This window comes from Dermacentor variabilis, chromosome 9 (assembly GCF_050947875.1).
Source record: "Dermacentor variabilis isolate Ectoservices chromosome 9, ASM5094787v1, whole genome shotgun sequence".
Lineage (NCBI taxonomy): Eukaryota > Metazoa > Arthropoda > Arachnida > Ixodida > Ixodidae > Dermacentor > Dermacentor variabilis.
Window position 1 is genome coordinate 92,251,581 of NC_134576.1, and position 25,838 is coordinate 92,277,418.

The 25,838-nt window shown below is 47.1% G+C and overlaps 1 protein-coding gene across 1 annotated transcript in view; it reads left to right on the top strand.

Moving 5' to 3' along the window:
• Positions 1-3,944, top strand: part of LOC142558448 (venom serine carboxypeptidase-like) — a 98,131-nt gene extending 94,187 nt beyond the window's left edge. Inside the window, exon 7 of the mRNA XM_075670582.1 lies at positions 3,070-3,944. Coding sequence (XP_075526697.1) covers positions 3,070-3,899 — 830 coding nt within the window. The 3' untranslated portion in view covers positions 3,900-3,944. The remainder of the gene's footprint in view (positions 1-3,069) is intronic.
• The last annotated feature ends 21,894 nt before the right edge of the window (positions 3,945-25,838 follow it).

Below are 25,838 nucleotides of genomic sequence, written 5' to 3' on the forward strand. Positions count from 1 at the left end.
TCTATCGCTGAAAGTGCAGCGCCGCTGTCGACAAGAGCTAGCGTCAATGTTCCTTCTATTGCGACTTGAATAACATTTTTCGGGGAAATGTGAGGCCTTATACATTTCGCTGACACCGCAGTTCTCGCCTCCTGAACTGCAATTTTTAATTTTCCTGGCGCAGAGAGCTCCGTCGACGGTGCATGGGGGAAAGGGTCCGGCGGCGAGAAGGTGAACGGCGAGCGGAGAATGCGGTCTCGACGGCAGGAGGAGATTCAAAAGTGTCCGAATAGTTGCGGTGTTGCTGGACACGTGGCGCATGGACGTACGTTGTTGGGAACGTTCGGCGTAAGGAGGCGACAGTGACGTGCTACGTGTCCAGCACGGCCACAATAAAAACAAATCGGGCGATTATCTTCCGTGTGCCAATGGTGTTGAGGTCGTGCATACTGCACCAGTGGCCGGACTGTAGGGGATACGGGCGGGCGTAAAGGCGGGCGAAGGGGACCGTAGGTCGGTGGTGCAGGCCTCGTAGCGACTTCGGCGTACGTCAGGGGAGCGGCAGTCAGAGCCTGCTGGAGAGAAGGCGAAATATGGTCGGATACCTGCTCCTTGGTGACAGATTGGAGAGCGGGCGTCAATGGAGAACTCGACTGGCTGTATGTAAGTGGAATCACAGAAAGCTGACGAGCCACCTCTTCACGGACGAACTCCTTGATCTGTAGCCGCAGCGACGTGTTTTTCGGGGCAACAGCCAAGCTCAACATTGAAGTCGCCTGAGGAGGAGATTGGCGGGTGGCTATGCGTTGTTTGCGTAGTTCGTCGAAGGTTTGACAAAGGCTGACGAGTTCAAAGACTGTCACCGGATTTTTCGCCAACAGCATCTGGAAGGCGTCGTCTTCAATGCCTTTTAAGATATGGCGGATCTTCTCGGCATCAGCCGTTGTGACGTCAACGCGGTTGCAGAGGTCGACAACATCTTCTATATAGCTGGTAAATGTCTCCCCGCACTGTTGCGCACGGCCACGCAAACATTGCTCGGCGCGAAGCTTGCGAACGGCGGGGTGCCCGAATGCCTCCATCACGTTAGTTTTGAAGGCCGTCCACGTCGGGAAATCACGTTCATTGTTGCGGTGCCACATGCTGGCGACACCGCTCAAATAAAACGACACGTAATTCAGTTTTTTTTGGTGTCGTCCCAGTAGTTGTGGATGCTCACCCGATCATAGTCAGCGAGCCAGTCTTCTACGTCATGGTCTTGGGTACCGCTCGATATGGGTGGGTCGCGCTGACGCAACGAGCCGGTGCAGACGACGGTAGTCATCGGTCAGCGGGTTGTGGTGGGTCCTTCTTCCGGCATAAGGAAGACAGGCTGCAGTGTCCGATTCTGAAGTTCCAGAATTGCGGTTGTACCCAGCGCCTCCACCAATGGTAAAGGGGGTTTATTCGGGTCGTAGAGCAGCAGCGACCAACGCAGCACCAGCAGGGAGGGCGGAGCCAGAGAGCGAACTGGGTATGAGCCACGTGATCGCGACTGGGCTTTTTAGCGTGCCCATCTTCTTCTTCACATATTAGGTTATTTATTTATTTCGTTTATTTAATTGGTTATTCATAATTTCACAGCACGTGGGTGCAACCGAAAAGTGATTCAATACAACAACAGAACTTATTCCTAAAGAATAACGCGTTAGGTTAAATGTGGGGGATGGTAAATAGCTGTTTTTAAACTTTAGTTTCCCTAATGGCAGTGGGAGGTTCAGGAACATGGTTCCAGTATACACACTTGCATCGAATAGATGAAGAATGATGAATTTTGTGCAAGAAGATTGCACGTGAACTGCATACTATATGCGTGCTTGATTATATGAGCGAGAAATGTAGGAATGTGGCACAGAGAGCTTACGTTTCAATATCAGTTTGTAGTAGTAGGTCTTATAGAAATGATAAAAAGGAGTGGACTTGCGATGTCACGAAATGTTTGTTTAAGGGACACTAAAGGCAAATACTAAGTCAAGCTAAAGTGATAGATTACTGCTGTAGAACCCCTGAGGCATCAATATTATTCCGAACAGAGCCTTAATAATCGACACATCGAGGTAAATGCAAGACATGATTAGAGACTCCCCCGGGACATTCAAGCACTTACGTGATGACGAAAGCACTCTTCAGGTAAATTCTGTCATTAGTACTCAACTACTCGTTGCAAAAAAAAAAAACATCCTTGTATTGTATTATAAGATGAAATAAAATGCTACTTGTCCAGTTCCAGTTCATTTTTAGGAAAAAAAACTCATTGACATTACCGTTGACAACGACGCGGGTGGTCGAAAGTTTCGTTTTCATTCAACTCTGCGCAGCCTGCGCTTTCGGGTTTCAGTACTTTCCTGATCGCGTAGTACTACGCTGGTTTTGCTGGCTCGCGAAACTCACAGAAATTGCAAGTAGCAGACAATTCAACTTCCATGTGACGTCGCGGGAAGCCCGAACGGTCCACGCCACTTGACGAAAAAGCAGCTGGAGCGGCAAATTCACCGCTCTGTCTTGGCACGGTGCCGCCGTCTGTCGGATGCCGTTTCATTCCCCGACGGCAGCAAAGGACGCTGATGTCCTATGCAACGTCACCACTCCCCTGGATGGGAGGTGGGAGATTTTAATTTCGAAAAAGATATTCGGATCCTTCAGATACAATTTTCTAGTTAACGAAGACTTTTCTTTGCACGAAATGAGCGTAGCGAGGTTTCTGGAAAGACATTTAGACAGTCCACGTCAACTTAGTATTTGACTTTAGTGTCCTTTTAAGTGTCTAGTTCATGAATGATACGCTCCGTGGTAAAACCAATGAGACATTACAGCCGGTTGCATGGTTTTGATTATCTTCGATGCCAAGGGTAAATTAGGCGTCAACGGTATCCAGCACAGCAGAGGCATATAGTTAAGTTGAAATAACATATATCTTTTAAAATATATGTTTAAGAGACAAAGGCATTGTTAGAAAATTTCTGCAAAATATCTTGTTATGCGATTAGCTTTACAAGCTACTTAGTCAACATACTTGTGCTAATCTAACCTGACAATATTTTATATTTCCAGCAAGGTATTCCGTCGCTATCGCTTACTATTGGAACCAGATGATGTTGAACGAGTCAAAGCTAAACCTCAAGGGGGTGATTGGAGGCAATGGATTCCTGGGCCCTATATTTGATTTAGCCGACTCCAGCGACTTCCTCTACCAGATGTCGATGGTCGACTCGAAAGGACGGACAGAATTTAGAGAACGGTTTCAGCTCATGAAAAAGCTGGCAGCGTCTGAAAATGCTACCCTTAAAATGTACGCACTGATGCTGCTCACCAGCACTTTATTTATAAATGATGCGTCGCCTACACTGTTTCAGAATCTCACCTTATACCATGATCAGGCAAGCCCCATGTACACCCACAGGCCAGTTCGAATGCTATACTGTGCGGTATTTTTAAATCAAAGCGCAACCAAAGTATTGCTGCATGCTGGGGCGAACAACACTTTTCAAATCATCAATGAAGTTATGCTACAGACTTTTGCTATCGACAGCTTGAGAGATATCAGCACCTTCAATGAACATGTGCTAAACGAATCTAGAGTGCTGTTCTACAACGGACAAATGGACGCACTTTTTCCATCGGTAAACCAACGGGATTACTATAGAAGGTTGAATTGGACGTACGCAGTTGACTACAGAAATACCCCTCGTTATCCTTGGCAGCCGCATCAGGGGTACTACGGCTTTGCTGGCTATAAGAAGACAGTGCATGACTTCACAGAAGTTGTCATATTAGGCATGAGTCACTATGGTGCCGCAGAGAAACCTGATGAACCATACTTCCTGATAACTGAGTTTATTGCTAACTCATCGAAAGGTGAAAGTGTTTTACCAACAGCTTGAAAGAGTGTAACACAGGATACAGCATAACAGGTAAAGCGCAACGAGCTCCAGCTGTTACCCTGCATCACACGGAAGTGTTTTGGTTGAATAAAATCTTGCTGCAGTATTTTCTGAGTAGACAATCTCAGGTGCCTTGTGCTCGATTTCTCTCTGCTATTTAAACAAATATTTCTAAGGCTTGTTTTTTTTTATTTGCAATAGCACATCGGCAGGAAGTGCGCCAGCAGAATTACTTCATTCTTATTTAGATAGTTGAAACTTAACAAAAATTACGCACTGATAAGGGATGCTCATGCGGACATAAGGGACAACACCTCTTTCACTTTATGAGAGTAATAGCTAGGGCACGTCATTGCTTAGGTACAATGACGCGGAACACAATTATTTTTTACTTTAGTTATTTTATTTCTTAATCGCAAACACAGTAACAACAAGAAAAAAGCTTACACATTTATTTTTGCAACCAAATTAAGAAAAATTCGCCGTGAGAATACATTATAAATTGGCCACAATGAGCTACCATACAAAACTAGGAGAGGTAATGTCACTCGATCCCAATAATTTCTAGCTCTAGGTTCATGTCAGGCCTAGGAATATGTCTGTGTATTTGTTTTTGCTGTAGCCGCGCGTTTTAAAGTGTCCCGACACGCTTTCATTCTGCTGAAAAGCACAAGATAATCTTTTTCTTCATCATCATCATCATCATCATCCTGGTTACGCCCACTGCAGGGCAAAGGCCTCTCCCATACTTCTCCAACTACCCCGCTCATATACGAATTGTGGCCATGTTGTCCCTGCAAACTTCTTTATCTCATCCGCCCACCTAACTTTCTGCCGCCCTCTGCTACGCTTCCCTTCCCTTGGAATCCATTCTGTAACTCTTAATGACCATCGGTTATCTTCCCTCCTCATTACGTGTCCTGCCCATGCCCATTTCTTTTTCTTGATTTCAACTAAGATATCATTAATTCGCGTTTGTACCCTCACCCAATCTGCTCTTTTCTTATCCCTTAACGTTACACCTATCATTCTTCTTTGCATAGCTCGTTGCATCGTCCTCAATTTAAGTAGAACCCTTTTCGTAAGCCTCCAGGTTTCTGCCCCGTACGTGAGTACTGGTAAGACACAGCTGTTATAAACTTTTCTCTTGAGGGATAATGGCAACCTGCTGTTCATGATCTGAGAATGCCTGCCGAACGCACCCCAGCCCATTCTTATTCTTCTGATTATTTCAGTCTCATGATCTGGATCCGCAGTCACTACCTGTCCTAAGTAGATGTATTCCCTTACCACTTCCAGTGCCTCACTACCTGTCGTAAACTGCTGTTCTCTTCCGAGACTTTTGAACATTAGTTTTCTGCAGATTAATTTTTAGACCCACCCTTCGGCTTTGCCTCTCCAGTTCAGTGAGCATGCATTGCAGTTGGTCCCCTGAGTTACTAAGCAAGGCAATATCATCAGCGAATCGCAAGTTACTAAGGCATTCTCCATTAACTCTTATCCCCAATTCTCCCTAATCCAGGTCTCCGAATACCTCCTGTAAACACGCTGTTAATAACATTGGAGAGATCGTATCTCCCTGCCAGATCTTTTATAATCTTTTTATTTAAACGCTAGCCGAATGCTCGAAGATCTTGTTTGAGAAAAATTTCTCGGACGAGAAAGAGAATTCGAATTAAGATTACCATTAGGAAAGTGAAAAGGCTGAAAATTGCAACGTCGATTGAATCTGACTTATACACAATAATGACGTTATATGCGCATAGTGAATACAGCAAACCAGGTAGTAGTTTCTGTAGGAAGGCTTTCACTGCGCATCTGAAGAGAAACGGACTGCGCTTTGGGACGTCCTGCATGGCACTGTAGCTTTCTTTGTCCTACATTTCTCTGTACAAATACTTCCATTTCACTTAAAGATTTCGAAATCCATCAATCCTGACCAGCCACTTAGGTTAAGCTCCAATATGTAGCAAGTCCATGCACAGGACTTACACTATTGAATGTTGTGTGGTTCTTGAAGTATACTACGATTGCTATATTTCCCCAAATTCCTTCCCGTTAGACGCATGCGACAATGCCAAAGACAGCAACCATTGTACATCACCGTTTTCGCTACCCTGTCAGGTAGTCGAAAAGCACATTCGCATTTTTACATCACCATCACAATCGACTGTTCACTATCTTCTGCATTACTTTACAAAGGCAACTTGTGAAGCCTACGGGTCAGAATGAGCGAAAACAAAGTTTTTGACTCAGACTGGTTTTGGCTGAGTATCGTCTACGGTTCGTGAGACGTGCAAAGTGGTAGTTAACCTCGCTGAGGCGTTTGAGTATAACGTATGGCCCAACATAGTGGGCCAAGAACTTCTGGCACAAGCCGCGCTTCTGCAAAAGCGTCTAGAGCCACACAAGATCACCACGATAGAAATACACAAGTAAGCGAGGGCCGTCGTAGCGGATCTCTGACTGGTCTTGCGAAGCCAGGGTGCGTACCCGATCAAGTCGTCGCGCTTCTTGTGCTCGACACTGGACATTGGTAATAGAGTCATTGTCATGAGCGAAGTAAGGAAACAGGGTGCCGAGCACGTAGTGAGGCGCACGAGCGTAAATAAAAAAGAACGGTGAGTAACCGATGGTCTCGGTGTGTTGTGGTGTTGAAGGCATAGATGACAAAAGGCAGGAGGACACTCACAGTTATAACGTGCAGAATCAACGTACATGGATGTTGGCAATCGTTCTGTTTGTGTGTTCAACCAGACGATTAGTTTGTGGGTGGTATGGCGTCGAATGCTAGAAGCTAGCTGAACACAGACGAAGGGTCTCTTCGACAACGTCTGCGGTAAACTATTTTTCACGATGGCTGATTATAATACGAGAAGGCCATTGTCAGAGAATTATCAAATATCACAGGAAAAGAGGAACTTCTGCAGGTCTTGCAAATGGCAGTGCTGCCTCTCACAATAACGCGTCCGGTATCCACACACACAATAATCCAACGATTGCCGTTGGAGGATCGCGGGAACGGGCCCAGAAAATGTTGCAATAAACGTGTATTTACAAATATTTATAAGTAAGGCGAGAAGCACAGGAATCACAGCAGCCAAGATGGTGAGGAGCAACGTCTTCTTCATCGATGCCAGCCTAATGCAACAGACTTATGTCTCGCGGCATTACCTCCGGGGCGAAAACACTCGCTCCATTCAGGTAGGCTAGATTGCAGCAGCAATGGGCGGGGTATACAGCTTTAGCCGAGTAACGTGAACTACATCAATCTGGACCGGCGTAGAAGGTAACATTGGCTTTGCTGATACAGTGTCATAAGGCACGTCAGTAACTTGGCGCAGAACGCCATAAGGACCGTTGTAGCGTTGTAGAAGCTTCGCTGATAGACCAACTCGTCGAGTTGGTGGCGGGAGGAGCGCTAAGGATCCTGGAGCATAATACACATCCTCATGACGACAATTGTAACGCAACTTCTGTGATGCCTGCGACATCTTAAGGCGGTCACGTGCGATATGACGTGCAGCGTTCGCCCTTAAGCTAGAATCTTGTACGTACTCGGATGGTTGTTGTGGAGGGCATGGGAGTAATGTATCCATTGGCAGTGTCGGTTCAGGGCCAAAAATAAAATAAAACGGGGAACAACATGCAGTATCGGGGCCCCAGGTACTATAGGCGAAGGTAAAAAAGGGTAATGTAACATCCTAGTTGTGGTGGTCGGTGCCATTGTACATTGAGAGCATGTCGGTTATGGGGCGATTAAGCCGTTCGGTGAGACCATTTGCAAGAGGATGGCAGGCGGTGCTGACCTTGTGTTTTGTGGAACATGAACGGAGGAGGTCATCGATGACACCGGACAAGAAGTAAGGACCACGATCGGTCAGCAGCTGACGAGGAGCTCCGTGATGCAGAATCACATCTCGGAGAAGGAAGTCGGCTATATCGGTAGCACAGGTGGCTGGAGGCGTGGGTGTAGCAGCGTAGCACGTGGCATAGTCTGTAGCGACAGCAACCCATTTGTTCCCTGATGCTAATGTAGGGAAAGGTCCGATCAGATCGAGGCCGACGCGTTAGAACAGCTCTACTGAGACATCGCTAGGCTGAAGAAGGCAGGTAGGAAGCGTCGGTGGACTCTTGCATCGTTGACACTTTTCGCAGCTGCCAACGTACTTCTGCGCGGAGCGATACAGCCACGGCCTAAATAAACGACGCCGCACGCGGTCATAAGTGCGCGTTACGCTAGGGTGACCACTTTGGGATCGTCTTGTAGCTGCTGGAGTACGGTAGAACGCATATGGGAGGGCACCACCAGCAAGTACGCAAGGTGGTATAAAGCTCTATGATGTCAAGTATAAGTACGGAGCGACTCGTCAAAGGCCCTTGAGTTGAGATTGTCGATGATGGAATGCAACGCCAGATCACGCTGCAGTTCATCGCCGACATGAAGAAATTCCGAGAAAGAAAAAAACATATTTAACAGGGTTAGGCGGGCTAGTTGGTGGTCGATATTGGAATGCGTCATGTAACCGCGCTAACAGCAAGGGACAAGGAGGAACACACAAGACAGCCGCGCCTATCTTGTGTGTTCTTTCTTTGTCCCTTGTTGTTTGCGCGGTTACATGATGTATTAAAGAAACACAGGCATCAGAGTCAAGGTTGTCGGGTGATTCAACGATATATCGGCACAGGCAGTCCGTGTCCTGATTTAATTGGCCAGACATGTGCGCTACGGAAAACGAGTACTCTTTATTCCGCAAAGCCCAGCGTCCAAGACGGCCTGCAGGATCTTTCAGTGAGCAAAGCCAGCCGAGCGCATGGTGGTCCGTCACTACCGTGAATGGACAGCCAAAGAGGTACGACCGAAATTTGGAGATGGCCCAAACAAGGGCAAGGCATTCACGCTCAGTTATTGAGTAAAATCGCTGCGGGGCAAAGAGTTGGCGGCTAACATTCGCTATGACGCAGTCACGAGCATGCTGGGGCTGGGCAAGGACAGTTCCAATTCCAAATCCACTGTCGTCCATCCGAACTTCCATAGGAGCAGAAGGGTCGAAGTGCGCTAGCAGAGCGGAAGTCGTGAGAAGGCGGATAAGCGCAGAAAGCGTATGAGAACATCGTATGAAAGCCCTATGAAAAAGGCGTATCTTTCTTGAGACATTCAGTGAGTGGACGTACGTGCAATGTCAGCAAAATTTTTGATGAAGCGACGAAGTAAGACCATAAGCCAATAAAGGAGCGAACGTCTTTGGTAGAGGGAAGTACGGGGAAATGTTTCACGACACGAATTTTTTTATGGTCAGGTCGGATACCTACGCCATTAACAAGGTAACCGAGCACTTTTATTTCGCGGCGACCAAAGTGGCACTTGGACGAGCTGAGCAGAAGACCGGCGCTATGGAACCCTTGGAGAATGGCCAAAAGGCACTGAATATGGCTAGAAAATGTTGAAAAACAATGATGTCATCCAGGTAACATAAGCAGGTCAACCATTTCACGCCTCGAAGGAGCGAATCCATCACGCGCTCAAATGTGGCTGGCGCAATGCATAGACCGAAGTGCATAACCTTAAATTGGTATAGCCCGTCAGGTGTTACAAATGTGATTTTCTCGCGGTCCATAGGATATATGGCAACCTGCCAATAGCCACCGCAGATCGATGGACGGACGATAACCCTCAGTGGAGGCAGTCGCGGGCATATCTTTGCGAGGCAACAGATATACGTCTTTCTTAGTGATGTTGTTCATGTGTTTGTAATCGACACAGAAACACCAGGTGCCGTCTTTTTTCTTGGCGAGCACAACAGGAAATGCACATAGGCTACTCGAGGGTTCTATTATGTCTTTTTCTGCCATCTTGTCTACTTATTTTTGTATAATGGCCCGCTCAGCAGCAGAGACGCGATGATGAATAGGGTTTGCGTCGCCGCTGTCGATTCGATGCATGACAACTGTTGTCGGGCCAAGGGGGCACTTGTCAAAGTAAAAAAAAATACCGCTACGACGCTAACACACGGCAAAGATCAGCAGCGTGTGCAGTGATCATATAGTAGAATTCACTGGTGGGCAAGCTGATCGTTCCTGCAGCGCTCGTAGGACGTGAAGGGGCTTCACATGTTAGGTAGGAAATCTGACCGTCGTTTAGGGATGAAAACGTTGCAAGCGCAATTCTGGAAGGTAGAACAGGGCGGGTAAGTCGAAGTTGAGCTCAGGGAAATACGCTTCTTCGTCGACAATTTCGACAACAGTCTATAATAGGGGATGCAGCGTAATCCCCATCAACGACAGAAGGAGAGGGCGTCAAAAGAACATTAGTGGATTGCAGCGGCAGTCGCACAAACTCGACAGTACACAGTTGTGTAGGCCGGGCAGCAATAGTATCGGGGACAGAAGGGAGTTCGACTTGAAAGACACCGGCGCCGCAGTCGAGAAGCGCTGAATGTGTGGATAAAAAGTCAATGCCCAAGATCACGTCGAATGGTCCACTGCTCAAGCAAAAGAAACAGAACACTTGTCTGATGGCCAGGTATAGTGACGCGGGAAGTGCATGTTCAAACAACGGTAGGTGTGCTCCTATCGGCTACTCTTACTGCATGTTGCGCCGCATGCAGGTGACAGGACTTTCTTCAGCTTCTCACGTAGACTAGCGCTCATCACAGAGATTCGTGCACCGGTGTCGATAAGGGCCGTAGCGGTAACACTGTCGACTTGGAGTTCAAGCAAATTAGAGCGGATAGGGACAGTAAGACGAGGATTTCGAAGCCGAGTCAAGAATGCAGCGTCACCTCCGGACATTCTACTGGTTAGTTTTCCGGTGCGTAGCGTCCAGGTTTTGCAGGCGACGGAAAACGGCGCGCTTGCGGCGAAGGCGAGGGGAATCGCCGGGCTTGCGGCAAGCGAGAACGGTGGTCGCGCGGGGATGGCAACCTGCTATACGGGTTAGTGCGAGGGGTCGACATCGGGCGTGTCAGTCGCTAGAGAGAGCGACGATGATGCACGAGAGTAGCCTTCAGAACAAGGGTTCTGGGTGCCAGTCGGTGACGTCCGATAGCTCTATTAGTGCGGCGCAATATGCTCAACTCGAGAGCAGGCGAAACATACGGGGTGAAATACCTGGCATTCTCCACTTGGCGGGATTGCGATACCACGAATAAAAGGGCTGGCCCCATCGGTGCGACTTCTGGAACTGATGGTGTGACTGTTGTAACTGGTGGGACGCGCACGGTGCAGACGGAGGAGAGTCACAGATTAAGGGCTTCTTGTCGAACCACGGCTTGAATAAAGGAAACCGTAGGTTGGTTAGCAGTCGAGACATCGTGCACAAGATGGTGAAATTGCTTCTATTTCACGACGAACGATACGTGTCAAAGTGTCCGAAGCAGGCGATTGTAAAGTCTGAGGCGGTTCTTCGCATTCTGGGTACCCAAAAACATGCACCCTGAATACACTAAAGCAAGGCGAAAAGCACGCGCACAACATATTATAACAATGTATGAAAATAATCCCACGTCCAACACAATATACACGGACGCAGCAGTGTATTCGCACGTACACTCGAATGCCAGTGATGCTCAAAAGAACACCAGGAGGTACGCAGTGGCAATCGTCGACACGAAAGCACAGCAACGATTTACGGCATCCGTTAAGGCAGGTACTCCGGCGGCTGCCGAAACTTTCGCCGTGGAAATGGCCCTCGCTCATGCAGAACGCACGCAAACGAGCGTCACCATAATAAGAGGCTCACAAGAAGCATGTCGCCTTTTTCTCAGTGGCCACGTGACCATAACATGTCACTCAATAATACCGACGAAATTTGCCCATCATCACCGGGTTCTGTGGTGTCCAGGTCCTACAGGCCTTGAGGGGAACGAACTGGCCGATTCGCTAGCCCGAGGTATTATTAACCGGGCCGACTCGACTGGGACGCTCCCTGGTAGCCACTGTAATGACCCGAATCCAACGAATGCCGGGGAGATTCTCGCTCATCAGCGTGCAACCAGAAAAACAATACCTTCCTCTCACCCACAACTCAGTATACAGGAAGCGGCCAGCTGGCGCAAAATTCAGACTGGGGTATTCCCCAGAATGCCATGTTCCCCACTCGCTACAGGATCGACTGCCCGTGGTGCGGATGCACACCAACACAACACATTACTCGGGATTGTGAATCACGCCCGTTCTATAAAACAAACCACACAATGGAGCAATGGGAGGCACAGCTAACCAGCTCAGACCTGGCGGGACAACAGTCCTTTATAAGACAGGTCAAGTGGGCGGCCGAGGCCAGCGGGGCCTTGGACTAAAGGGTCTCCGAACACTGCACGTAAATCGTTTGTCAATAATTAAGTTTCTCTCTCTCTCTCTCTCTCTCTCTCTCTCTCTCGCATGATCACGCTGCGGCAGAATTGTGGGGGGGGGGAGGGGTGGTGATTTGCTGTGGAATACGTCGGAATTTTGCTTGTTCGAATCGCCGACACTCTTTCACGATGGCATCCGCGGTAGCACAGTTCCTGAATACCAAGAGGTTAAATGCGTCGCTGGCGATACCTTTGGGTACGTGCCCGATCTTGTCCGCTTCGGACATGTTACCGTCAACATTGCGGCAAAGCGCTAGACTATCCTGAATATACGAAATCCATTATTGAGTAGATGACGGCTCGCGAGAGCCAAGTTCTTTTGTAGCGTCTAGTTGACGACCCAAGGGCTTGCCGAACGACTCGTTCAGTTTTTATTTGCATAGGTCCCAGCTAGTGAGATCGTGCTCACGCGCCTTGTACCAGACACGTGCAGTTCCCTTAAGAGAAAATACCTGATTTGCCAGCATAAGGGTACCGTCCCACCTGCTCTGTTTGCTTACACGCTCGTACCATGAAATTCAATCTTCAATGTCTACATCACCTGTGCCACAGAAGGTGCCTGGATCTTTTGGAAGCGATAAGATGACAGGCGGTGGGGACGGCTGCGGCGCGGTAAGTTCCGGCGCGGTGGGTGCTTCAGTGGCAATCGCCGAGGGAACAACATGGGGGACACTTTGGAGTTCCGTGCTGGGATGATAATGATGAACAGGCAGCGTACCCCGCTCCTCCATCAGAAATGTTGCAGAAAACACGTATATTTACAAATATTTACAAATAAGGCGAGCAGCAAAGGAGTCACAGCAGCCAATATGGTGAGGAGCCACTCTTACGTCTTCTTCACCGATGCTGGTTTAATGCGACAGACTTTTTTTGTCTCGCAGCAATATTTTGTTCAATTCAGCGTGCTTTATGAAGTAACTCGTACGCATGTTGCATTAGACCTTTTCCTTATTAATCACCACAATGAATTTTACTTCGTGTACGTTCATTCGGCAAGTACGACACCAATTCTTTAACTGTTACGATCCAGGTCCATTCAACCTTCTATTACTACTCTTAATAGCCTTTGTGATGGCAGGGATTTTCGGTTCGGTGGTTATTCATATTCATCTGGCATGGAGCCCTCCGATGATCATGGTTTTGTACTTTATTATCTGTAACGTTGCAATTGCCAGTTCTACGTCTTCTTCACAGATGCTGGTTTATTGCGACAGACTTGTTTTGTCTCGCAGCAATATTGTGTTCAATTGAGCGTGCTTTATGAAGTAACTCGTACGCATATTGCATTACACGTTTTCCTTATTAATCACCACAGTGAATGTTACCTCGTGTACGTTCATTCGGCAAGTATGACACAATTCTTTAACCGTTACGATCCAGGTCATTCAACATTCTATTACTACTCTGAATAGCCTTTGTGATCGCAGGAATTTTTGATTCGATGGTTATTCATATTCATCTGGCGTCGAGCCCTCCAATGATCACGGTTTTGTACTTTATTCTCTGTAACGTTGCAATTCCCTGAAACATGCCACTCCTCATAAGATTGGAGCGTAACATTTTTTAGCTCCAGGTAAATAAATGTTGCTTAAGTACCGGAAAATCTGGCAGTCGTAACCAAGCCGATTACCGTAGCAGTGCACTCCGCGTCAGCGATCGACGTCGCACAGCCAAAACAGCTGGTCATCCTTTTCGCTGTCGTGTTGTCGTCATCATAATTTATTCTAGCCTGAGAGCGCAGCATTCTTCTCCTCGCATTTTTACTTCGTGTTCATTTCAAGTTGCCAGCGGGCGCAGCCTGCTCCATATGGTGCTCTCTCAAGATGTCTTATTCCTCTACGGGTGCGCAATATTTGTGCGCTGCGGAAGAGTTCCTTTTTATTAAAAAAGACACTAAAGTGAAAGATGATTTCTTCTGCATCAGTAAATTACCGTTCTACAACACCAAAAACACCACTCTTACAACGATAAGACGTTTGGTAAGCCAGAAAAAGCGCAAGAACGAAATACGGGTGGCGACGCCTACTTAAGTTCCTGCGCCTGGGGGCTGTGACGTCTTGGATTTTGATGGCATCTTCTAGGCCCCACTAATTATATATAGCCGCACAGATTGACTGCATTGTGTTCTAAAGGAACCAAATATTAAACATGGCAAGTTTCGGGAACCTTTATTCAGCCAACGTGGCGGAAATGCGAAAACATATTATGGAATCCCTGACGACACGCTGACGTACCGGCGCTGGGGTTTCGGCGCGAAATTCAAATACTGATACTTGGACCTTCATTTTCTCATCTAATAATCAAACTATCTTTCTGAAATAACTGCCTGCAGGGTTCTCAAGCAATGCTTCATTAGTCTAAACTGATTTATTGTTTTGTTTTAGTGTCCCTTTAATAAACCATTGTCAGCTTTTGCATACTTGGCGTAATTATTATGCAAACCATGCCGGTATATGCACCGGCGACATTGTTTGTGTTTCTTATTCTACTTCGGAATAGAGAAAATAAACTAGACAGTCCTGACATGTTATTTTCTATCATCAGTTGATGCAGCCAAACGGCAGGGAATTTGATGTATTCAATCATTTGCGTTTATTTTATATCTTAGGCCGCCTCTTATCGGCACGTAAAATGATGGTCACGGTTAAATTTGGAGAATAGTACGGCTGCAGAAAATGCTAATGCCTGAATTTCAGCTGGAAACTCCTAATAAGAGGAAGCGTTACCTCGGCCACAACTCCAACGCCGCCTATTCAAATACATGTAAAGTGCAGAAGCACTTTTCTCAAATAACCCCTGGGCCGATTTTAATGAACCTTGGTGCACTTGAGCGAAAACGCTCAATTATGACATCGCTTAAGCGAAATTTATGTTTATGGCGTAGATATCTTTACAAAAATTCACGAAACTTGATAAGCGTAGTTAAAGAAGAAGTGTAGTGTACGAACAGCCAACTTTGCACAAAAAATAGATATTGCAGTTTTGTAAATTGCATTTGTCGCAGCAACCAAATATGACAAATATGATGTAGGCTGTCCCATCACAAATCATGAGTTCGACACACACGTCGGATAGAGACCGGGTATAATTTCGAGACAGCACCTCCACCAAACAGTCAAAGAAGGACCAGCGCGTATTTGTGGTACATGTAACGTTTTTTATCTTATTTTTAGCAGCTCGTCTTTAAAAAGCTACACTGTATCATCTTTTGCCTAAGAATCCGTCTTGCTTGCCTCTGAGCATGTTCCCAAATGATAGACGCAGTTTCATTCAGACGAAGTTAGATACTTGGTGCCGTACTTTGGGACTAACTCAAAACAACCTAGGCCGGTCTAAGACTCAGACGCGTCGATCGGAAAAGCATAAAACACGCAATAACCACAACTGCAGTGGCCATCAACAGGAAAGAATTCCAACTGTGGTGGAGGTGGTGGCGAACAGCATCAATTTCAGTGAAAATATAAAGCTTGCGTCAACCTGCAAAGTTAGATGGCAGCAATTAGTGAGAAGCCGCTTTATCCATTGCCACCACCACCGAGTGAAGTTATAAATAAATAAATAAATAAATAAATAAATAAATAAATAAATAAATAAATAAATAAATAAATAAATTGTAACGAAGAAGAGTAGCCTGCCTGCGCCACAGCACCATCACTACCGGTATCAGCTCGTGGTTGCTGTCCTTGGCCGAACGCTTGTGACTGCTACCCATTCGCCTGCGTCCGTTGCTAATAAATCTCTTAGCAAGTGGTGGAGGTGCGGGATTTCGACTACCATGGAACTTCGGAGACGACGACAACTATGCTGCTCCGTTCATAAAAATTTAGGAATTCGTTCGCGCAGAGGTAACCCGCCAGCTATCGTTGATATCTTCTGTCCCGGAACCACCACCAGCGTTGCCTCCTACGATCCGTGACTTTATTCAAAAGCAAGTATCTCAAGCCGTTCCTCCAGCCGTTTCTCTAGTGACTGGCAGGCGCCAGTCACTGCACCTCTCACTTGCGCTTAAGCAGTTTCCCGATTTCGTCCACAAACGCTCTTGCACCCCTCTATGCATCGACCGCGGACATTTTTGCCGCCATCTATGCCGCTTCCCGACCAATAGCATTTTCCTCCTATGCCGCTAACCGACCGACAGCATTTTCCGACTCCTCAACCGCGACTCGGACCTTACCCCTACCAGTGACGCACCTTCGATGACCGCCCAATATGTTTTGTTTGTAGTGCAGCTGGTCATATGGAGCCCCACTGTCGTCGTTGCATGCTTCCTCTTTGGAACATTCGGCGAGCGCCACCTTTCTCCGCTCCGTTTACCTCTTCGCCTTCCAGCCTTCCCACCTCTTCCTTTTCCCCTGACTGCCCAACCGCATCCACCCACCGTTCACCATCTCTCCGTCGTCACTCACTTTCTCCGATGCGGCGCCATCCCATGTCCACCGAGCAGGAAAACTGATGGCGACTGTTCCCGAGGCACGAACTGCGTCCACATCGCAATGCCCAAATCCTCATCCCTCTCCAGCCAACGTAATTGAAGTGTCTGTTGCAGGAATCGCCATCCGAGCACTTGTAGATACAAGACCCGCCGTATACATAATTTCCTCCGAACTCTGCCGCACACTACGAAAGGTTTTGACGCCTCTCTCCGACTTCACCCTTCGAACCGAGAACGCTCACGATATTACGCCTCTTGCTGCCTGTACTACTCGCATCTTGATTCAAGGACTACTGTATACCGTCGAATTCTTCGTGCTGCGCTCGTGTTCTCAAGACATTATATTATGCTGGGACTTCCTTGCAAATAATAACGCCGTTAGTGACTGTTGTCACGCCGAACTCGAACTTTCTGCACTTCCTGACCTTGAGACTATCGAAAACGGCCCTCATAGTGCTAAACTGTTTATGTCCGAAGACAATGCTGTCCCTCCACGCTCTTCCCTGCTTGTGCCTGTGTCATGCACCGATATTTCTTATGGCACACTTCTCTTTACGCCCTCTGAGGTGTTAATTCGCCCCCGATGTTCTCCGCTGCCCTTTGCTCTCCTTACTCTTCGCAGTGGCGTCAGGAAAATGGTCGTCGAGAATCCTCCGGCCTGCCCCTTACCTTTAGTTCATGGTGGATGCCTAGGCCTCGTTCAACCGGTCGACGCCTTTTGAATTTTTGACGCTCCTGCCGTTTCTACTCCTGCGGACCTAGGCGCACTTACTTGTGACCCTGGGGTTGATCAGTCGCTCCTTGATGCTTTCCACTGCTCCATCGACGATCGAACGTCATCTTCATAACGCGAAGCCAGCGTATCGCTCTCCTGCGGAAGTTCCGCACTTCTTTCGACAGCAATGCTTCCGGTTTGAGCCCCACATCTACCGTTTTTCTCTAGGGAGACACAGGCAGTCATGTACCTTTACGGCAACGCCCTTACCGAGTATCCGCGTCTGAGCGCCATGTCACTGACCACCAGGTTGCTCACATGCTCAAGCGTAACGTTGTGCAGCCTTCCAACAGCCCCTGGGCATCAGCGGTCGTTCTAGTTAAGAAAAAGGATGGCTCTATTAGATTCTGCGTCGACTATCGACGTCTGAACAAGATAATGCGCGAGGACGTTTGCCCGTTACCACGCATCGATGACGCCCTCGACTGTTTGCAGGAAGCGGAGTTCTTTTCTTAGCTGGATTTATGTTCCGGATACTAACAAGTCTCTTTGGCACCATCTGATCGACCTAAAAAAGCATTTGTAACACTTGACGGATTATAAAAATTCATCGTAATGCCTTTCGGCCTGTGTAACGCTCCAGTCACTTTTGAGAGAATGATGGATACTATTTTACGCGGCCTCAAATGAAACAGATGTCTATGCTACCTGGATGACGTAGTTGTCTTTGCCGCAGATTTCCGAACACATCTCAGCCGTCTCGAGCACGCTCTGAAATGCCTTACTGACGCGGGGCTTCAACTCAACTTTAAAAAATGCCGTTTCGGCGCCCGAAAGCTCCCTATTCTTGGCCATGTTGTATCGCGAGACGGCTTCCTTCCGGATCCAGCCACGATCCGCGTTGTCACCGACTTTCCACAACCAAATAAGTTAAAGGAGCTTCAAAGTTTCCTTGGTTTATGCTCGTATTTCCGACGTTTCATTAGAAATTTCGCTTCTGACAGCCCTTCTAAATGGCGACAAAGCACTTTCCGCTTGGTCGCCCGCCTGTGATGACGCCTTCACAAAATTAGGCCACCTGCTAACCTCACCACCTATCCTCCGCCACTTCGATCCTGCAGCCCCGACAGAGGTCCACACTGATGCTAGCGGCGTCGCACTCGGCGCCGTACTCGTGCAACGAAAAGAGGGGTTTGATGAATATCTCGTTGCCTACGCGAGCCGAACTCTAATAAAGGCCGAGGCTAATTACTCTGTTACAGAGAAAGAGTGTTTAGCCATTATTTGGGCCCATGGAAACTTCCGTCCTTATGTGTGTGGTCATCGTTTCGATGTCGTTACTGATCATCACGCCCTATGTTGGCTGTCTACCCTTAAGGACCCATCTGGCCGACTTGCTCGCTGGGTCTTTAAGCTACAGGAGTACGAAATCCACGTTCTCTACCGTTCCGGCCGCAAACACGTGGACGCTGACGCCCTTTCTCGCTCATCGGTCTCCGCTGACTGCGCTTGCCTATCCGCCCTTGAGCCCACACTCACATCTCATGCACTGCGCAACATGCCGTCGGAGCTGCGCAAGGATCCCTGGATAAGTGCTCTCATTAGAATCCTTTCTGATCCATTCACCTCTTCGCGATCTGGCACTCTTCGCCGCCAGGCTACCCACTTCTGCATTCGCGAGGGCCTTCTTTATCGTCGTAATTACCTCTGTGATGGTCGTAAGTGGCTTCTTGTGATACCCCGCCATCTGCGTGACCTTATCTGCGATGCTTTCCACGCTGACCCTCAGTGCGCGCATGCCGGCCTCTTCAAGACATATGCTCAACTACGCATCCGATTTTATTGGCGCGGCATGTATAATTATGGCCGAAAGTTCATTCGCTCGTGTGCTCCGTGCCAACGCCGAAAATTACCTCCCGGACAAGACTACCCATCAAACCCACTTCGCTGCCCTAGTCGGCCCTTTGATCGTGTTGGTATGGACATACACAGACCGCTACCCTCCACTCCGCCAGGCAACCGCTGGATTATTGTTGCAGTGGATCACTTGACCGGCCATTCTGAAACAGCTGCTCTGCCGACTGCCACCGCTCGCGACGTTGCATCGTTTCTGTTACATTTCCTTCTTCGCCACGGTGCCCTTCGCGAACTTCTGAGCGATAGAGGCCGCGCCTTTCTTCCGATGCTTCGAAGGCACTACTCGACGACTGCCAAATCGTCCACCGCACCAGTACGGCATACCATCCGCAAACTAAAGGCATGACCTAGCGCTTCAACCGTACTCTTGGCAATATGGTCTCGATGTACGTCGCCGCTGATCATTCAAACTGGGACCAAGTTCTCCCTTTCGTGACGTATGTGTACAATACTGTGGCCCAAGCTACTACTGGATTTTCCCCTTGCTTTCTCCTATACCAACGAGAACCTTATACTACTAAATAAATAAATTTGCAAAGAAACCCCACACGTTCCTTTTTGCACAGGTCCGACGCACTGCAAGGTCTTCCGATGTCGAATTCTGAGGACTTGGAAACACTACTTATAACTCAATACATTAGTAACTGCGCACACGAACTTGGACGAGGGAAGATCAAATTATCACTGTTTCAAGAACTAGCCCCAGTTAGAGCGCACTGTAGCTACATCACTGCGAATAGCACAAACCACAGCAATATTTTTTCGTCTGGCTAGTAGAAGCAAAGGTAGGTACTTTCAAGTTTGTTTTCATTCTGGTACCTGTGACACTATTACAAATGGCAGCGCGTCCATAGTGCGGAGATCATTGGCGACGTCGCTGTGATCAATCTTTTAAATTCGTACAATGGATGTGGCGCTAGTGATGACTCGTTATTTAGATGGTGCGCTGACGCATGCATTTTTGCATTCGCTCCAGCGGCACGGGCCTCCGCCGTCTTTCGCCGCATAGCGGCCCAGGTTGTCGCATATTTGAATGCTGCGTATAATAAATCATTTTTGTCTGCTTTAAGGTTTTATTAGGTGCTGTGCACAGAATGGAGATGCTGTTGTAGTTTGAAATTATAAATAAATAGGTAAAGAAACGAAACATAGAATATACGGAGTTGAAAACTTGATGCTTGTGGTTTCTTAATCTGTAAAAATATTGATGGCCTATAAATAAAGAACCTGGGCTCGTATTCACAACAAGATCGTACGTTATAATGTATTCGTTAAGTGCAAAGATAACCCAATCCTCATGCTGGACATATTATTTGCGCGAGTGATCGATCAATGGCAAATAGCACCCACGAACGATATTTGCTAATTCAGCTCCTGCTCACTAAAGTCGCCAAATTTGAACGTTTCTTTTAAATGCACAAAAAAGAAAAAAATGCAATGGTTGCCGAACAGAACGATTACTCCGTTCCGAGGAATTTAGATATAATCTCCTAAGCTATACTTTCCTTTTAAGTAGCTTCAACGGAAGGGAAAAAGTGAAGAGCAATAATTAGTGAAACATTGCGAGCAGTAAAACTAGCAGTGTTTCACGCTCTATTTGCTGTAGTAAGATGAGTTGGAAGCGAGCCCTCTACGCATATTATGTTGGGCATCTTCTTCGAGGTGCAATGCTCGTGGAACCTATCATCATCATCATCATCATCATCAGCCTGGTTACGCCCACTGCAGGGCAAAGGCCTCTCCCATACTTCTCCAACAACCCCGGTCATGTACTAATTGTGTCCATGCCGTCCCTGCAAACTTCTTAATCTCATCCGCCCACCTAACTTTCTGCCGCCCCCTGCTACGCTTCCCTTCCCTTGGGATCCAGTCCGTAACCCTTAATGACCATCGGTTATCTTCCCTCCTCATTACATGTCCTGCCCATGCCCATTTCTTTTTCTTGATTTCAACTAAGATGTCACTAACTCGCGTTTGTTCCCTCACCCAATCTGCTCTTTTCTTATCCCTTAACGTTACACCTATCATTCTTCTTTCCATAGCTCGTTGTGTCGTCCTCAATTTGAGTAGAACCCTTTTAGTAAGCCTCCAGGTTTCTGCCCCGTAGGTGAGTACTGGTAAGACACAGCTATTATATACTTTTCTCTTGAGGGATAATGGCAACCTGCTATTCATGATTTGGGAATGCCTGCCAAACGCACGCCAGCCCATTCTTATTCTTCTGATTATTTCCGTCTCATGATCCGGATCCGCCGTCACTACCTGCCCTAAGTAGATGTATTCCCTTACGACTTCCAGTGCCTCGCTGCCTATTGTAAATTGCTGTTCTCTCCCGAGACTGTTAAGCATTACTTTAGTTTTCTGCAGATTAATTTTTAGACCCACTCTTCTGCTTTGCCTCTCCAGGTCAGTGAGCATGCATTGCAATTGGTCCCCTGAGTTACTAAGCAAGGCAATATCATCAGTGAATCGCAAGTTACTAAGGTATTCTCCATTAACTTTTATCCCCAATTCTTCCCAATCCAGGTCTCTGAATACCTCCTGTAAACACGCTGTGAATAGCATTGGAGATATCGTATCTCCCTGCCTGACGCCTTTCTTTATTGGGATTTTGTTGCTTGCTTTATGGAGGACTACGGTGGCTGTGGAGCCGCTATAGATATCTTCCAGTATTTTTACATATGGCTCATCTACACCCTGATTCCGTAATGCCTCCATGACTGCTGAGGTTTCGACTGAATCAAACGCTTTCTCGTAATCAATGAAAGCTATATATAAGGGCTGGTTAGATTCTGCACATTTCTCTATCACTTGATTGATAGTGTGAATATGGTCTATTGTTGAGTAGCCTTTACGGAATCCTGCCTGGTTTTTTGGTTGACAGAAGTCTAAGGTGTTCCTGATTCTATTTGCAATTACCTTAGTAAATACTTTGTAGGCAACGGACAGTAAGCTGATCGGAACCTATATAATCATACTAATTTATTATGTACTACAGGGCGGGTATAGATTTATCCAGTTGTCTGCAGCTGTGGCGAACCAGTGGTTGCCGGCCATTCTTTTGCTCGTGTCACCCTTCATAACACTGCCTTCGCTGTCCTTCGTCCTCACTGCTTATGTATTGCACTACGACCCCGTGTTAATCAGCCACCACGTGTTATGTGCTGTGTGTCGGCCTATGAAAAGGGTGTTGCAAATGTGCATCCGTGTGCGGCTGAGTTTGTCGCGCTTGTCAGAGCGTGGATATTTATTACTACAGTGTAGTACTTAGATGCTCACTAATAGTAAATGTTCTGTATTCGCATGTTTCTTTCAACAAGTGTACTTCTAGAGAGAGAGTAAAACTTTATAGAATGATTTGCCACTTACAAAAAGGATAGTTTGTTTTCTTGATTTTATGATTGGTCATTAGACGGGCGTCCTGCCAAGCTAATAGGCTCTTTTGGCTTTGAAATGACCCAGTTTTGCCTGACAATAGTTATTACTTATCAGGATTTCGGGATCTTTTAAATATATGCTACTTAACCCTGCGGGCGCCTAACCCATGCCACAAATTGAAACTGTATTTCATGGGACATGCAATTTAAGAATGATACCTATTAACTTCAAGCACTAGAAAGTGTTGCAGGCGACGGGCGTCGTAGCAAAGCTCGCGCATGCTGGATCCTGATGCAGTTAGCGCTCCGCCAACGTCCCTTTGCTGAAGCAGATTGGACACGCCACGCAAAAAAGTCGTCCTCCGTGCTGCCACGTCGCCGTCGTCATTGTGTTCCGTCGCTGAGCGCAGTGCGCTTTTCAGAAACGTTCTACGAGTTCGCGTCAAGTCCCCCAGAGGGCCTAGCATGCTTGGCAGCTCACTATAGGTAACACACATGGAAGGTGATTTCTTATGCTGTCGCCGTTAAAGTTGCTGTGCAGAGCCCAGGTATCTTCATTTATTTTTTATAGTGACACTGACTCATACACACTTGACGCAATTAAAATTCAACCGCGAAGGTATACGTAAGGCCTGCTTGCATGCTCGCTCGCGTAGAGCCCTCTTCAAAAGCCGGGAGGCTGAAAATGTCCGCGTGACCTTTAAGGGGGAATGTGCTCCCGGCCTGGGCGAATACGAAGCACCTTGGCATCTTGTGGCTGTCTGCGAACTCGTTTTCGGAGTGGAGGGCCGGCTTTACGGATTGAGAGAGAGAGAGAGAGAGAGAGAGAGAGAGAGAGGCGAGTGCGAGTGCGAGTGCGCGCCAGTGACGCACGGAGGACAGTGAGAGGTGCACAATCTAGCGAAGTCATTTGTTGTCAATCGAACTTGAAGGGCCTCTTGCGGGCTGAGTGCGAAGGCTGTATGGTGGTGGCGTGTACCGCTATAGTGTCATAAATGGCAGCCCTACACGTCGAAAGCATATACTGAGCGCATTCGACATGCTTTGCTGCCTATAGACTCGCAAATATATATTATCTGCAAATAGATGCCTCGTTATCTTTGGCGACAGCCAAGATCCGCCACCTGGGAGCACTAACCGGAGGACCGGGAGAGCTCACCGTCTTCGCACGGGTGGGAGGGGTGAATGGAAGAACCAACCTCTGTGAATTTGACTGCATGTTCATGGGATGACTTGGCATTCTCAATGTACAGTCAAGCAGAAAATAAACGTGCTGGCGCAGCTGGCTGGATTATCAGTTTGTAGAGGCAACAAGCAGCCTCAACGTCTGATGTTCAATTATATTTGCAGAGTTTGTTGCTATGTTGCAGCGCTTCTCGCTGTCTTTACGAATGGTGATGATGATGACAGGTATACCGGAGAATGAACGCGGCTCTGGGCGGCAAGAAACACGACTTGCAGGTGGGAAACTCAATAAACACAATCACTGTAAATGATCGCATCACACGCACCTCTACTTTTTATTGATAAATTTGAGAAAACAGCATGACACTGAACTCCCAGTCATGACTTATCATGAAAAAGTCTTATCCACAAATTAGTGACATATTTCATCACAGTGTATAATACATTACTTTGATATGCTTTAGTTGCATTTTTATGTTCAATCGACAGAATTATGATATCGCTGTCTATGTTGAGTTACGTAATTATAAAGTTAATAATTGAGTTCCTGCTTCCCTGTAGGAAGTGCCCATTTGAACGTTTTCTTTAAATCAAGAAACCTAACTAAAATGCTAAATTAAGATGCTAAAGCTTCCTTTGAAAGCGCAGCTTTACAGCGTTGATAAACGAACAAATCTTACTTTAAGCACAAGGAAAAATGAGCAAACGTAGCTAGAAATCTTGCAAGGCGATAACAATCAAACATTGTAGTAACAGTAAATGTGGCAGAGGCAACTAGATAATGCTTAGTGACATGAGAGAACTGCATCTGCGATGAGAATTAGTGAACTATTGTATTTTAACAGTTAAATGTCCTAACCGGACAAATTGGAGCGCTCACTGTGAAGCACTTCGTGCCGCCGTAAAACAGCTACGAGCAACAATGATGACGGTGAAAGTGTCACAAGATTCAATGTACCACGCGGAAACAACGAGGGCTGCGCTGAGCTTGGTTGCTCCTGCATATCATTTATTTTTATGTATTCTTTTGTAAGAACTCTTGCACGGAGTCTCCAACCACAAGAATACTTCATGACGGCAGGAGTGTCTTGAGTACTGCACTTAGAAGATGAAACCTTAAAGGATGTTCCTGCCAGGAAAGCAAGTTGAACTGAAATGACATCCTAGCGTTCTACGCGGCCAAAACGACGATGTAGTTATGAGGCACGCCGTAGCGGGCGACTCCTGAATAATTTTGACCACCTGGGGTTCTTGAAAATGCCCCCAAAGCACGGTACAAGGGCGTTTTTGCATTTCGCTTCTTCAAAATGCGGTAGACGCGGCCGGAATTTTATCCCACAAGCTCGGGCTTAGCAAGACAATGCCAAAGCCACCACCACAACACGGCAGGTCAGGCAAGCAAGCTGAGGCAGTGGAAAGGGCAATCACCATATTTACAGCGGCCGGTGAGGTGATCGGTATAGAGAAACCAGAAAAAACAAAATGTCCGCATATCATAGGACGATGCCTCAAGAAATGTCAGCGCCTGGCATTAGCAGAGTAAACTAAAAGATCAGTCTCTGAACACAGAGCTTGAATTTTTTTTTCACGAATAGCAGGAATTTGCCTGGCGCGCTGGCCGAAGTGACGTCCGTTTTCTGCGTCATTAGCATGCGTATGTTGAATTTAAGATTCAAGAAAGACTTGTGACGTTGACACAAAGCGTCACTGATTTTTATGCGTTTTAAGGTCACGAAATTATTGTGAAGACCCTTCGACCGCGAAGGCTCGTAAAACTGCTGAGAAGTATCCTACTAAAATGCAGACATGTGCGGCAAAGCTGTTTGTAGAATTACCAAAGGGAACATTGAGACTATTCCAAGAATGACTGCGGTATTTTGTTTGTTCCTTGTCGGTGCTTCATTTGACTCTTACGAAAGGAATTTTTTCGAGCTAGAGCTAATCAAAACATATCTACGG